This window comes from Chiloscyllium punctatum, chromosome 27, assembly GCF_047496795.1.
Source record: "Chiloscyllium punctatum isolate Juve2018m chromosome 27, sChiPun1.3, whole genome shotgun sequence".
NCBI lineage: Eukaryota > Metazoa > Chordata > Chondrichthyes > Orectolobiformes > Hemiscylliidae > Chiloscyllium > Chiloscyllium punctatum.
The window spans coordinates 17,813,442-17,829,820 of NC_092765.1; the positions used below are offsets into that span (position 1 = coordinate 17,813,442).

Below are 16,379 nucleotides of genomic sequence, written 5' to 3' on the forward strand. Positions count from 1 at the left end.
TGAATGACCTACTTCTGCTTCTATGCCTCCTAAAGCGTGTGGTCTTATCAAAGGTGGGGTACCTATGGAATTCTCTACCACAGAAGGCTGTGAAGGCAAAGTCACTGAATATGTTTCAGAAAGAAATGGATAGACTTCCAGTAACTATATGTGTCAAGGGGTATGGGAGAATGTGGGAGTATGGCGTTGCGATGGAGGATCAGCCATGATCTTGTTGAATGGTAATGCAGGCTTGATGTGCTGAATGGCCTACTTCTCCTTCTTTCTATGCTGCAGTTTGTTTTATGAGACACCTGCCTGCTCTGCATAACTCCCCCTCCTGGTTGATACTTGTATTTGTGCTATCATTGAAACCCAAGGCTTCCCCAAGTGGGGTTCAGGTCACAAGGTAAAATGCTGGGGTCATGAGTCTGAGGTAGCAATTGCTGCCATGGAGTTTTGATACAGTTGTGCCCCTGCTCTAATAGACCTCCATTTTCACAGCTGCCTCCTCACGGTCATTGAGGGGTGGCTACAATTTTCATGCCTTAAAATGGAGTCTCAGTCAGAAAAGATTTGGCAAGCACAGTTGTATGTCATCTGGTATGATTTACGTCAAAGGTGTTGGTGTGTATGCCATGGATAGCCTAGGAAATCTGAGTGCCCTTGCAACAGCTGAAGAAATGGGATCAACCAATTACAACTTCTCCCATGTGAATGAAGTCAAAGGTGCTTGGGAATTCAGACATTTACCCAGACTAATACTCCCTGGTGTTGCATAAGGAAGTTAAGATCCAAAACAGTTAACTGATATGATATTAAGCTCCACCCATTAGCAAATAAAGGAGTGTTTCTGGCAGTAACTAACCAGTGTTCACATTGTTCAGTTGTGTGGTAGAATATTTTAGTAGTAGTAGGGTACATACTCTTAGGTACAGCCTGGGGTCTTAGAAAGGACTGTCATTTTCTCGGATGTAATGTCCTCGCTACTAAATACTATATAATAAACCTGTTCTGTTTATCAAGATAGAGCCTGCCTCCTGCTGAAGATTGTGTTTGGGTATCCTTCCTCAGTTTTTTTTAAAAATTCATCCACAGGACATGGGTATTGTTGGCCAGACCAGCATTTATTACCTTATTCTAGGTGCCCTTGAAAAGGTGGTGGTGGGCTGTCCTCTTGAACTGCTTGGCATTAGTAATTCAGCCAAATACCAATAAGAAGGTTTGGTGGCAGTGAATCCATTCAAGGCATTCCCAGAAGATTCCAGCGGACATGAGCACAACATACCCCATGCTGACAGAGGTGGTATCTGAAAACATAGCACCTGGAGCAGTCAGTGAACAGCTTACAGTTCAGAAACTACTCAGGCACATGTGATGTTCTGCAAAGAGTGTTTAAAATGAAATTATATCATTTGAAATAATGACTAATAGCTATATGAAGAAATTAAAGAGATAGATCTGGAAAGTAACTAGCTGCTGGTGCAATGATGGCAATAATTCTTCTTTCGTAAAGCAAGCTTTTATTAAATGTGATTTATTTCACAGGGAGGGGGCAGCTACTAGTGGACACTCTAACCAGTTGTTGTTGTTTTACAGAATGTGTTAACTGTTCCTTGCAGCAGTGGTCACCAGAGAAGAGTTTGACTTGCTACAATCGGGCTGTGGTTTATCTGCAGTGGGGTAGCAATATTTCCATTGCATTGTCAGTGATGGCCAGTGCTGGATTTTTAACAATGGTCGGCATTACTCTTGTCTTTGTCATTCACCTCAACACTCCGGTTGTCAAGGCAGCAGGAGGGAGGCTATGTTTCCTAATGCTTTTCACCTTGGCTTCTGGTTGCTGCAGTGTGTTCCTCTTCTTTGGAAAGCCAAACAATTTCATTTGCAGAGTGAGGTGGCCCCTCTTTACTGTGAGCTTCACAGTCTGTCTGGCATGTATTTTTGTCAGATCCTTCCAAATAGTCTGTATATTTAAAATGGCCACCAAGTTGCCTAAAGCCTATGATTACTGGGTTAAATATAATGGACTGTATGTGTTTGTGTTTGCAAGTACATCCATTTCAGCGATCAACTGTTCTGTATGGATGGCCCAAGAACCAGTAGTGACAGTGTCTAATTATAACCTTTCTCAAAAGGAAATATTCCTACTCTGCACTACCGACAACGATCTCTCAATTTTCCTGTCGGGCTTTCTGTACAATGGGCTGCTGGGTTGCCTCTGTTTTGTCTTTGCTTTCTTGGGAAAAGATTTGCCAAAGAATTACAATGAAGCGAAGTGTATTTCCTTCAGCATGGTACTGTACATTGCCTCCTGGTCTTGCTGCATTCTCGTCATCGCCTCTGGCTTCAGGCAGTATCTCCCCTTGGCCCAGGCTCTGGCTGCTCTGCTCAGCTTGTTTGGAATCCTGGTTGCTTATTTCCTCCCTAAGTGTTACATTATTCTGTTCAAATCTCAGTGCAACACAACGGTATTCTTCCAAAGTTGTATCCAGGATTACACCAAAAACAGAGCGGCTTAGCGTGACAATGCTGTGGCTTTAAGAGGTGTGTTCTGTTCTTTTTGAAAGAGATTGGAAAACGGGTGTGTCTTGGGTGGTTTTTTTAAGTTTGAACAATTGAAGCAGCCTGAGCGGGTGTGGTCAAGCTCTCACAGATCAAGAATTTTTAGTAAGCTTTAGCAGTTGTTGTTGTATGCTTTTTTTCTCCCTCTTGATAAAGGGCCAAAAGCTGAGGGTTCCCTTCCTAGGCTGCTGGATTGCATGAGAATTTGCCTTTTTGCCACAGGGTGTATTTATGGGATGTCACTATTATGGAAATGGTTATTGTATCTATCATTCTGTTAAGTTTTCCAATAAAGATGGTAATCTAAACTCTTCTTTCTTTGATTGTATTTTAACCATAGTGTTTGAATAAATTGTGTTTTGCTTAACCTGGAGTAGTTTGACAAGTCAAATTGCGTCTGGAACATAGCACTTCATATTTGCCTTTAAAACAAGAAAAAGATAGGGTCGAGGCTACCTTCTTAAAATAGTTTGAGGGTGTTTGGCCTGTCCATAACACTAGTAACCAAATAGTATCATGGTTATAGGTGGTGAGTGGTAATCTGATTGAGGTTGGTGTGTGGGATAGTGGCTTTTAATTTGAATTAATATTCAGACGATTATTTTCTTAACTCTCCAGTACTTTTTCCACTGCTCCTAAAGATACAATTCTAAATACCTTGGCTCTGACTAGATTCAGTTTCTTCAGTCTCTCTTCCTGGCCATTATTTTCTCTCTCTCAGCTCTCACTTTCTCTTTTTCTCATTATTCCTTTAAATTCTTTTATTCCCTCAGTCACTGTCTTTCCCTGTAATGTTCTCCTTCTCTACTTCCAGTGAGCACAAAGCATGTGAATAATTTCCCCTTTTCTCCACTAAGCACTTTCAGTTACTACTGGGGATGTTACAGGAAGCGATTACAGTGTCTCCTTAGGCCCTTCGGTCTCTGTCTGCCCCAATTACTTCGCCGATCTGAAACTGTCAGTGCCGACTGAATAAGCTATTTGGGAACAGAACTGATGGCATCATTAGAAAATGATTCAGTAGCAGACTGGGAGACTCTGGAACCAGTTTAGCAGAACATATATATTGATGGGCTTAAAAAGGTCAAGAGCCCTCTTTGGGGCTTTAGTCAAACACTAGCTGTTGAATGTTAACACATACTTTATAGTCCTTCATGTCATTTTGATTTTTTTAGAAATTTAACAAACGTTTTATTTGTGTTGTATAGTCTGATCATTAATTGTCAGATTGAGTTTCTCATTTCATTAACATTCAGGCTTTGGTTGAACTTCTGCACTTCCACCTTTTGGTTTGTAGTTTAATCTGAATGCTTTAGTCTTTAATCAAAGTGTCTTCAGTCAGTGCTGACTGAGAAACAGCCCTGCACAAACAGAATACCCTGCAGCTTTTGAACGGGTACATGTTACAGAAAGCCTTAAGGCTGCCACTATAGCAACTAGTTATGGTTCTGGAGGCACCTTCTACCAGACTTAATACTAAACCTAACGGTGGAGAAGTGGCAAAATGTGTTTCACTCTACAGCGTTTGGATGTGATATACTATCCTGCCACAAGGTGGTGCTGGACAGCCACATTTCAATTTTAGGTTTTACGGAGCTGATTTCGGTTTTCATTTATATCTGATTCTCTGACTGGTTGGGATGTAATTCTCTGGTGACTCTCCAGCACCTCTCCCAACCCAATGGATTATCTTCACCCGTCAGTCCTAGGTCCTTGCTTTATGGCTGTAAACAGCATCATAGCTGACCGCCGTTTGCACTTCCAATGCACACAGCTTGCCATTTAACTCTGTGATTGTGTAAATTGGATTCTAGTGAATCGGTAACCAGTTTCAGATCACTCTTCATTTGCAGTTCTACTGACCTCTACTTCATTCATTCTGCAACAGGAATCATGGGCAACATCTAAAGATTGGGAACTGTGGCTAATTTTCTATTGTTCCAGTTCAGGCTAAGTATTACCCTTACTTCCCGTTTACATTTAAACAGTTTAACAAATCCTAAAGACACATATGTGATAAAAACTTTAATTTACAAAATTAGTTCAATCTTAATAAATAAAAAAACTAATACATTTAAAGTTTAATTATAAATTAATATGTAAATATACAGAATAGAGATCAATAACTCTCAGCTGATAAGATCCTGTATGTACTGCATCAACTACATATCCACAATTGCAGTAAACATTACTGTGCTTGCACAATGGATCCTGTCTCAGATTAACTGTCATCTTCATTCTCTGATTCGCTATCACTCTCCTGATAAAATGAGATTGTTGCCTGCACCGGGAAATTCGCCAAGAGATGAGCTGCATCTTCGTATAAATAATCAAACTGTTTAGATTTTGGCCACAGAAGTCTGTGAAAAAGAAGGGAGAATAGTGTTTCAGTGTTCCACACTCTCTGATCTGGCCACATTTTCATTTCTGATGATAGGAGCTGGTAAACCAGGAGAGGTTCCCCATTAGTTGTTCTCTGTTCCATGCCCTCAGACACTTTCAAGTTAAAACTCTCATCCTCATACACACTCTCTCGTTACTGCTTCCCAGCTGCACTGAAATCATGAGCTTCTCTGATACTGGTCCCTTGCACATTTCTCCTTCTCTTTCCCCTCCCCACCTGCTATCTCCTTCTTTGTCCCACCCCAACCTTCACTCTCATGTTACTCCTTTGTCCTTCCCTCCATCTCAGCTTTCCCTTCTCCCTGTGTCCTTCCTTCCCTCTCCCTTTTTCCCTGATTGTTTCTCCCTCTGTTATATTGTTACACTATTCAAAAAGAAATAGGAACAAATTGCTATGAAAATGGGCATAGAGGGTGGCACATTTACTGTTGAACTGCAATCACATGCTGATTAACAACTGATTAGCCTCTCAGCTGCTTGGAGAGTTGTAAGAAATATACTCAATGATGCTTTGGCATTTCGAGCCCAGAATGTGACAGAACATATAATATTCTCTATCCGTCCCTCCTGCCTTCCCAGAATCCTTCCTTACTTCCCACCTTCCTATCTTCACTCCATCTTGTCTAACCTTCTCTCTTTCTCACTCCCTTCCCCATCTCTCCTCCATCCCTTCAACCACCTTTAGTGGCTATGATCACGTGCTCAGGAATTTCCTCACCAGATCCTTCTGTCTGTTCCTCTTACATTGTAATTCTCCTTAAAACCAGCTCTCAGATCAAACATTTGATCACCTGACCAAAGATCAGGTTTGCTGCTGTCTCTTTTACCCCTTGGCCTCATTAAAGTCATTATTCATGTTAAAAGTGCTTCTGAAATGCAGGTTACTTTTGAACAGTGAAGGGCTGCAGATGCAGATGACTGTCACCCTTGGACGCTTAATCCCTTTGTCCTGAAGAAGATGAAGTGGCAAGGAAATTTTCATTTTCCACTTCAGGCTCTTATTGTCAAACTGCGCACTTTGAGTACAACAAACTTTAAAAATATTTGCATTTAAATAGCACTTTTCACATCTTTGAGATGTCTCAAAGTGTTTATTTATATTTTTAGAGTGCGTAGCCATTGTTGCATTGGCAGAAACATGGCAACCTGTTTATGCATTGCAAGATTTCACAAACAACAATGTAATTATAAATACAGAAAAAAGCTTCCCTCTCTCCACACTCCCAAACTCAGAAATAACAGTCCTACTGCAGAAATTACCCATTACAAACTGACTTGAGGATTGTTGGAATGATATTTCCAAAATATGCGTCTTGACAAAATCTTGATCCTTCACCACATGTTTCAATTGACATTGCAAGTCAGTTCACTTGGGATGGGGCAGTTTAAACATGCCCCCCTCCCTCTCCCACCAAAGCCATAGGACCGGTGGGTTTGTCCCTGACCAATACTGAAACCTTGCTGTAGTCAATCATTGAGGTCACAGCTAGATCTAACATTGCAGTTCTACTAGGATGGGCCTCACCAAGTTGATACTCAAAGCCTCAGTGTCTTAGGTCAGGCAGGAAGGGCGACTGATTGGACAAGGTACAGAGGATCAGCGTGTGTAGGCCTCATGTCCCAGTGAGAGTGTTATTCTGGTGCGGAAAGAGAGAATGTAATAACAAGATTTGGAATAACAAGGTCTCCTGGTCACTGAAGCCCATCATGTTTAAACTGGACACCAAATACATGCTCATCAGATATTTATTGCTCACAGTTCCCTCCTCCTGAAAATCAGCAACACAATTAAATTCCCATGGTGTACTTACTTGACAGGATGTCGGAATGCTGGGACTTTATCTCCGCTGAGTGTATGCTGAGTTCGCTCGCTCTCAGAGACATTCAGCTGCAACAGAAAGGTGAGGATTTTGGGGCTGGAATAAATACCACATTCTTTACACTAAAAACAATAAGTGCTGGAAACAGTCAGCAAATCTGGCGGTATCTGTGAGGACAAAAACAGTGACTGTTTAAGGCGAATATGATTCTTTTTCAGAACCACATTCTTTATGGAGTGCAATGTAGCTCAGTGTGAAGTCATTCACTTTGGTAGGAGTAACAAGAAGATGGATTACTGGGCTAATGGTAGGCTACTTGGTAGTGTGGATGAGCAGAGGGATCTTGGTGTCCATGTACACAGATCTCTGAAAGTTGCCACCCAGGTAAATAGTGCTGTGAAGAAGGCATATGGCATACTGGGCTTTATTGGTAGAGGAATTGAGTTCCAGAGTCCTGAGGTCATGTTGCAGTTGTATAAGACTCTGGTGCGGCCTCATCTGGAGTATTGTGTACAGTTCTGGTCACCATACTATAGGAAGGATGTGGAGGCACTGGAACGGGTGCAGAGGAGGTTTACCAGAATGTTGCCTGGCATGTTAGGAAGATCGTATGAGGAGAGGCTCAGGCACTTGGGGCTGTTCTCATTGGAGAAAAGAAGGTTTAGTGGAGATTTGATAGAGGTGTACAAGATGATTAGGGGTTTAGATAGGGTTGACAGTGAGAACCTTTTTCCGCGTATGGAGTCAGCTGTTACTAGGGGACCCAGCTTTAAATTAAGGGGAGGTTGGTATAGGACAGATGTTAGGGGTAGATTCTTTACTCAGCGGGTTGTGAGTTCATGGAATGCCCTGCCAGTAGCAGTGGTGGACTCTCCCTCTTTATGGGCATTTAAACGGGCATTGGATAAGCATATGGAGGTTATTGGGCTAGTGTAGGTTAGGTAGGCTTCGGTCGGTGCAACATCGAGGGCCGAAGGGCCTGTACTGCGCTGTATTTTTCTATGTTCTATGTTCTATGTCTTCACTTCATAGTCTTAGAGACACCTAAGGTTCTAACACAGTGAAGATATCAATCTGGGGCAAGATACAAGTTATTGCACACTCACACAGGGCATCACATACCCATACTGAGCAGCACTCAGCCATTCTCCCTGAGTTTATGGGCTGTGTTATAAGGAAATGCCCACATGAGAGTTCCTGTGTGAACTCATGTGTGTTTGGGGTTTGGGGAGAGCTAGCAATGGGTATTGAAGGAGGAAAGAGTACCTTTCTCACAGCCACTGCCTACTGCATAGCATCATAGCCAGGGCTTCTAGTTAGTGCTGGTCACTGTGAACTACAACATGAGGATTCCCACTTTTCATCACCAGGCCCATCAGCTGACGGCAGAGTCTGACTCAGCCGTGAGACCCTTTCTGGCCAAGAATCCACCAATGTTCACCATTCATTATGAAGAATTATCACTGGAGGGTGAGGCATTTGAGGGTGGAAGATGTAATTGAACAACAAGCAGAAAGACAAAACATTGGAAGAGGCCAGTGTTAAACCCAGAGTTGTGACAGCAACACACTGGTTAATGGAGAAAGGGAGAGAATTGTTGAACCAAACTTACTGTTATCATCTGTCTTTGTTGTTCCCTTGCAATATCTTTGGGTGTGACTAACCATGGTCTCCAAACACTGCCGGCACTGTTAATAGAAACACAACCAACTGGGTTAAGGAAGCAAGGACAGCAAGTTTGGAGAAATCAATACAATCAGAAGCTTGTAAACTCTACTTCAGTGTTGTCTTCCTTATTTCCTCTTTATGCTCTCATGGGATGTGGGGCTTCATTGGCAATACTGGCATTTGTTTCCTGTCCCAATTTGTTCTTGAACTAAAGGGCTTGCTCAGCTATTTCAAAGGGCAGTTAAGAGTCAACCACATTTTGGTAGGTCCAGAGTCATATATAAGGGGGAGGATGGCAGACTGCCTAATGGACATTAGTGAAATGGGTGGGTTTTAAACAACAATCAATTAAATCTGTCCTTATCAATATCATGAGACAAACTTTATAATTGCAAATTTATTAACTGAAATGAAATTCCACCATCTGCCATGATGGGATTTGAACCTAGCACCACCATCTTCCCCTTCAACTATCTGTTAGAGAAAGCTTGCAGAATTATCAACACGTTCTGAGTCTGAGCTACCCCTAACCTTTGTCTGTCGCTCAGTGGGTTGCACTCAAGCCTTTGACTTGAACTCATAGGTTCAAGTCTCATAACCCAGTCTAGCTCACCAAGTGGGAAGATTAAGGGAAGTCTATGCAGAGGTACTGTCCTTTAGGTGAGATGTTATCATCTTGCAAAGAAGCTGGAGAGTTCTTCCTGGTGTCCTGAATATTAACCAACAATATAGAGGCTGAATATCTCTTCATTCTCACATTTCTGTCTGGAGCACGCCGTGCTCAATTTAATCTCCTACAAAGTTTGTGAGAAGATTTGTAGCTCAGATGCTCGTTGTTGTGGTTCTGTTCGCCGAGCTGGGAATTTGTGTTGCAGGCGTTTCGTCCCCTGTCTAGGTGACATCCTCAGTGCTTGGGAGCCTCCTGTGAAGCACTTCTGTGATCTTTCCTCCGGCATTTGTAGTGGTTTGTCTCTGCCACTTCTGGTTGTCAGTTCCAGCTGTCCGCTGCAGTGGTCGGTATATTGGGTCCAGGTCGATGTGCTTATTGATTGAATCTGTGGATGAGTGCCATGCTTCTAGGAATTCCCTGGCTGTTCTCTGTTTGGCTTGTCCTATAATAATAGTGTTGTCCCAGTCGAATTCATGTTGCTTGTCATCTGTGTGTGTGGCTACTCAGGGTAGCTGGTCGTGTCGTTTCGTGGCTAGTTGGTGTTCATGGATGCGGATCGTTAGCTGTCTTCCTGTTTGTCCTATGTAGTGTTTTGTGCAGTCCTTGCATGGGATTTTCCCTTCATATCCATAAATTGCACACATCAACAGGGCAGGCGCATTGTTGCTGTACACAGACACCAGCTGGAGATTGGCTCCTCATGTAAACAATGGTTTGTTGCTGCTCCCCAATGAGCATAACTCTGTCTATTGGGGCTGTAACACGTCACTGGTATAGCAAACAGCATTTGTCCCATGACAGACTATTCTCTATCAAATCACCAGAGTCAAACTGCTTTGTAACTTCAGTTCACTGATGGTTCAGTTGGTAAGAGCTGAGGTAACCAGAGTGGTTAATAGGGGTTTCATGGCTGAAATTCCTGGCTGGAGTTGGAATGTTTTCCATTTGGAAGTGCTAACACTGGACTTCGTACTCAAGAGGGAAATCAGCCAGCTTTCCTGTTTGTTATTATTAATTGATTCCCGCTGGATATGTCTCTGCATGTACCTTGGGTAGTGCCACTTACAGGAGAGATAAACATTAGTAGGCCATTCAGCCCATCGAGACTATTCTCTCACTCAGACAGTTTGTCACTATTCTGCACCTCAGCTCCATTTACCTGGTCTTGCTCCATATCCTTTGATACCATCCCCTCAGAAACTCCAGCGGATCCCTTCCTCCAACTTTTTGAGAGTGAGGATTCCAGACAGTCCTTTTTGATTTCCCTCCTGAATAACAACTCTGGTTTTAAGATTGTTCTGGACTCCCATAATGGTTCACATTTTGTAAAATCCTTTGATCGGGTCACCCTTCAACCGCATTAAGCTGAGGAAAATACGACTCAAGGCTATGAAACCTGACCTCTCAACGTACCCCAGGAAAGCCTGGGGTAATTCTGGTGAATTTGGATAAACTCTTTCAAGGGCAACTGAGCTGCTACCCCCACGACTCGGAATGGGTCCCTGCAGCATCACTTGCCCCCTTTTGTACTTCATCCTCTTGAGATAAGGATCATCTTTATTATTTTTGATTACTTTCTGTACCTGTGCTCGAGTTTACAGTGATGTGTAACACGCCCAACCCTCTCTGCTCCTCCAATGGTCTCTAGCCATTAAAGAAAATATCTGATTTGTTGTTATTTTATGCTTCCATACACTGAACGCCGCCTGCCATTTTTTTTTAAAATCTGCTCACTGTCTCTCTCAGGGCGCCCTGTCAACTTGGGGTCATCAGAAACTTGGACACGAAACTCTCTTGAGTGAGGACTCCGGGAAGACGCGGGGAGCCCGAGTAATTATTACATCTCACTGAACAGACTGTGTCTATGTGTGTGCGTATATACAATGTATATATCGCACTGCTCCCAGACACCACTCACAGCTCATAGAGAGGACAGGAAGCTTGCAGTGGGTAACTTTGGGTTAGAGTGTTAAACTCAGCGCTGAGCCCCCATTTCATCTGCAGTTCGCCCGATGCTATCATCCCGAAACTAAAACGCTCCCGGTTTCCCTGTCGTTGGCGCTGGGAATCCTACCTCAGCCCTCCTGGCTGCTGAGCACTGGGATCGTGCAGGCAGCAGCACAGCCGGCTCCGGGCTCCTGACACTGCATTCCCCTCCATCTGGGATTGATGCCTGGGATCAATGCTGGCTGTGGTGCTGATTTCCCCCTGCTGCTGCTGCTCCTTCCCTGGGATCAGGTGGGAATCGGAATGACCCTGTCTGCTTCCCTGTCCTTTTTATCCAGAGCCTGGCCTCCCCGCAGACTCACTGTGGAAAGGGATAGGCTGCCAGCTGGGGGCCTTTGCCCCTGCGATGAAGTCAGTGGTTGTGTCAACATTGTGGGGAGGGGGCCAAATGCTGGCCTTGGGTCGCAGCTCCAGGCTTCCCCCACCCCCCCCCCCCCCCCCCCTCTCCGACCCACGCCTGCAGGAAGCAGCAGGGACAGTGTCAGGCAAAACAGTGTGCAGTCAGCAGAGAGAGAGGAGGCTGGCTCCAGTCTGTCACCCTCCTGGCATACTTTCCCACCCCGTCCATCATTAACGGGCAGCAATGAGAAGCTGTTAATCTCCCAACACCTCACACCCAGCGGGGCTGCTGCCTGCCCCCTCCCAGGCTCAGGGAGACCAGGCTGGGCACTGAGCAGTCTGAGGGTTAGCAGGAGCTGGCCTCTGTCAGGCTTTTTTGGGGCTTGGGGAAGGGTGGGGGGTATGGGGAATCAAAGCTGGGCTCTATCCAAAGTTCCTAAAGTCACAAACATGAAATCTTCATGAAAAGTACTATGGATGCTGTAAATCAGAAACAAAAACAGAAATTGCTGGAAAAGCTCAGTGTGTTGAAGATGAAATTTTCAATGAACAGTGTGACTGTCTGATACATTGCTGTTTTATTGTGTTCCAGACTCACAGAGATGTACAGCACAGAAACAGACCCTTTGGTCCAACTTGTCCATGCTGACCAGATATCCTAAGTAAATCTAGTCCCATTTGCCAGCATTTGGCCCATATCCCTCTAAACTCTTCCTATTCATATACCCATCCAAATGCCTTTTAAATGCTGCAATTGTACCAGCCTCCACCACTTCCTCTGGCAGCTCATTCCATACACACACCACCCTCTGTGTGAAGAAGTTGTCTCTTAGATCCCTTTGAATCTTACCCCGTTCATCTTAAACCTACGCGTTCTAGTTTTGGACTACCCCATCCTGGGGAAATGACCTTGTCTATTCACCCTATCCATGCCCCTCATGATTTTATAAACCTGAATAATGTCACCCTTCAGCATCTGATGCTCCAGGGAAAGTATGTCTAGCCTATTCAGCCTCTCCCTATAGCTCAAACCCTCTAACCTGGGCAACAACACTATGTTCTCTCATTCTCATTCCTCATACAAGCAGAAACAGCTTTACTCTATCTACACTGTCCAGGCTGATCTCCTCCCTTCGGATCACGGAGAACAATCCCACTATTCTCATATTGAAGCTTCTCATTCCTGGAACCATTCCTGTAATTCAACCTCTCCATTCACATCTCTCCTATAATGCGGTGCCTACAACTGTACACAACACTTCAGCTGAGGTCTAGCAAGTGTCTTGTACATATTTGGCATCACAAGTCACTGAGGCTCCTGATGTGAAAAAAGGACAACCTTGCATTTATACATGAGTTACTGGGATGTCCAATACGGCCCATTGTTACTGAAGGACTTTTTGAAGTGGAGTCCCTGTTATAATGTAGGAAACCTAACAATTGATTTCTGCACAGAAAGAGGAAAGCAATAATGATCAAATCATCTTCTTTTGTCATAGTTAGTAGCGAAACAATAAGATTCTGACAATTTACTTGAATTACTTTATTCGGGTTCTTGATAAAACTCAGACTTGACAGATTTATGCAACACAGTGTGGCATGGTGGCTCAGTGGTTAGCACTGCTGCCTCACAGTGCCAGGGTCATGGGTTTGATTCCAGTCTCGAGCAACTGTCTGTGTGGAGTTTGCACATTCTCGGCATGTCTGTGTGGGTTTCCTCTGGGTGCTCCACTTTCATTCTGCAATCCAAAGATGTGCAGGTTAGGTGAATTGGTCACACTAACTTGTCCCATAGTGTTCAAGGATGTGTGGGTTAGGTGCATTAGTTAGGGGTAAATGTGGAGTAGTAGGGGAATGGATCTGGGTGGGTTACTCTCTGGAGAGTTGGTGTGGACTTGTTGGGCCGAGTGGCCTGTTTCCACACTGGAGGGAATCTATGATTTTAAAAAAAAATTAAGGGAAGGTTTCAGTAACAGAATTATGCTTATAACCATCTGATAGGTTATGAAGGACATGTAGCTTTTATTGCCTGGAGCCACTATTCTGGTCTGTCCTGATTCTTTTGTATTCTGTAAAACTTAATGAATAAATGAATGAATGCCTTATTGTCACTTGTACTCTACAATGAACAACTTGGTAAATTAAAGTTAAAACCTTCAACTGTTATCACAATCTGGTGCCATTTGAATATTTTAAGAATAAAAGGAATGAAAATATTAAGCTGAAAGAGTCCATCATTGTTCTGCTGTCCCCACCCTGAGTACTGAGCCCTGGGCTGGCCAACACCTGTGCTGTCTCCCCTCTGTCGCCTACACCCAGACCCAGCAACGTCGGAGCCACCATTCTTTAGGCGCTATCTTTTCATCACTGGGCTCACCTCACCAACAGGCTACCAGTGCAGGGTCCTGTGCTAGACCCACATGTGCCCTACAAACAGGAGGCTTAGGCTCTGCTGCTTTGCTGATAACCAGGAGACCCCAGCTCTGGGCCTACCACAACCAGGAGGTGCTGTCACCACCACACTGATAACCAGGAGTCCTTGCTCTGGGCCGACCCCAACCCGGAGCTGCCACCACAACACCAATAACCAGGAAACCCTGGCTTTGGGCCTACCACTACCAAGAGTCCCATGCTCTGTTGCCAGGCTGTTGCCTCACCAAGAATCCCACATCGGCAGCTCTCCTTTACGGTGGTGTGGAGGTGCTGCCGTTGGACTGGCCTGGACAGGGTCAGAATTGCAACATTTAAGAGGCATTTGGATGGGTTTATGAATAGGAAGGGTTTGGAGGGATATGGGCTGGGTGCTGGCAGGTGGGACTAGATTGGATTGGGATGGACAGGTTGGACCGAAGGGTCTGTTTCCATGCTGTACATCTCTATGACTCTATGACTACTCTATGTTGGAATGCAAATTGTGATCGTCCCTAATGGAACTGACACAGACCCGAGCTCAGTAACATCCGAGGTCAAACAAGGCTTTGTCATTGTACTCACAGTTCTTCATTCTCCTTGCTGCAAAACTGCACCTCTCTTCCAGCAAATTACCCAGAGTAGCAGAGAGACATAGGTGTCACGTATCACTATAAACTCAGGCATAGGTACAGAGAGTAATCCAAAATCCCAGTCCACAGAATAGATGGGAAACTGTTCAACCAATCCTGCCTCCAATCCATAACCAAATCCCTCTGCTCTCAGATCAATTTCTGTATTTTTTGCCTCTCGACAAAGGTAGACATGATGATAAAATTCATCATCGGCTTCAATGTGCCAGCTCAGCCTTTGAGCAACACCCCAAACCAAAGACTAAGGTCATGGTTAACTGGGAAGCAATGAGGTTCTACCTTCTTTGGAGACTTGGGAAACCTACAGCAGCATCTAAAATCATTTGAGAATTACCACCTGCAGTGCCTTTACAAGACTTTCCAGTTCTAGTGGCAAGAAAGAGGCCTCACACAGGGTGCTCTACCAAGCCAATTTGCCCAATGCCAAGAAACTAATCACTCAAAACCAGCCCTGGGTGGGTGGGTCGTTGGTATATCTGACACTAGCCTGCTGAAGTAACTGAAATATACACAGAGAATACTGGAGAAATTCAGCTTCATTCCTGAAGAAGAGTCATACTGGACTTGAAACTTTAACTCAATTTCTTTCTCCAGATGTGACCAGACCTGCTGAGTTTCTTCAGCATTCTATGTGCTTGTTTCAGATTTCCAGCATTTGCAGTATTTTTCTTTTGTTTTTCAGAGCTCAGTCACAACAGGAAACTCTGAGGAGTTAAGCAGAGAAAAATTAGATTAGATTAGATTACTTACAGTGTGGAAACAGGCCCTTCGGCCCAACAAGTCCACACCGCCCCGCCGAAGCGTAACCCACCCATACCCCTACATCTACCCCTTACCTAACACTATGGGCAATTTAGCATGGCCAATTCACCTGGCCTGCACATCTTTGGACTGTGGGAGGAAACCGGAGCAAACCCACGCAGACACGGGGAGAACGTGCAAACTCCACACAGTCAGTCACCTGAGGCGGGAATTGAACCCGGGTCTCAGGCGCTGTGAGGCAGCAGTGCTAACCATTGTGCCACCGTGCCGCCCACAATGTCCATATAGTATCTCTAAAGAGGTCAGACATAACCATCGATTCATGAGTGAGCCTGGTCTGTAACTGATCAAAATGGAGGATAAAAACCAAAAAAAACCGTGGATGCTCTAAATCAGAAACAAAACCAGAATTTGCTGGAAAAGCTTAGCAGAATCTGTGAAGAGAAATCATACTTAATGTTTTGGGTCCAAAGAACCTTCCTCAAAATGGAGGATGTTCATTTCAGAAGAAGTGAAACACACTGAGAGACTTGATCAGGATCATACAGAGGTGCAATTGAGATGCAGGGGAATTGAACATCCTAATCTTCCCAACCCCTTCAAGCTCCACTTGGCACATGTGGAAGAATCTAGTCTGCAGATTACATGCCGGACTTGGAAATCACTGAACTGAAGTTGAAGCAAGTCATCTTCGACTCTGCAGGGTTGCCATAGAAGAAAGAACAAGAGTACAATCAATAACTCATTTACTGTTGCATCAGAGGTCTATTATAGTAACGGTGAATATATCCTGAACTGCAATAGATGAAGTTAAGCCATGGGAGTGACTTAATAAGCCTACATTTTATTTTATGTTTAAAGGTATTTTTAATACAATCAAAAATATTTAAAATATATGAAGAGATCTAATCAGTTTGAATGGTCTTTTTTCTGTGGGATGTATGGTTAAATAATAAGATACAGGAAAAGGACAATTCAAAGTGATTTGATATTTCACATTTTTTATTGTACTGATAAATGTTGATGGTAATTGAATTACCAAAAGTGTAACCAAAGAACAATTTAGGCTTTCAATTGGTCTGCATACCTTAGACTTTGTTAATT

General features: G+C 43.9%; 2 protein-coding genes across 2 annotated transcripts; one reads left to right on the forward strand and one right to left on the reverse strand.

Annotated features, from left to right (window-relative positions):
- Positions 1-1,715: 1,715 nt before the first annotated feature.
- On the forward strand, positions 1,716-2,501 carry LOC140453731 (taste receptor type 1 member 1-like). Its single transcript, XM_072548690.1, has one exon. It carries the CDS (start codon positions 1,716-1,718, stop codon positions 2,499-2,501), a length of 786 nt encoding a protein of 261 aa, XP_072404791.1.
- A 2,202-nt stretch (positions 2,502-4,703) lies between these two features.
- LOC140453732 (protein ripply1-like) lies at positions 4,704-11,265 on the reverse strand. The gene is made up of 4 exons (XM_072548691.1): positions 11,180-11,265; positions 8,380-8,455; positions 6,759-6,835; positions 4,704-4,904 (listed from the first exon to the last, which is right to left on the reverse strand). Exons 1-4 carry the CDS (start codon positions 11,263-11,265, stop codon positions 4,766-4,768), a joined length of 378 nt encoding a protein of 125 aa, XP_072404792.1. The 3' UTR covers positions 4,704-4,765.
- Between the last annotated feature and the right edge of the window lie 5,114 nt (positions 11,266-16,379).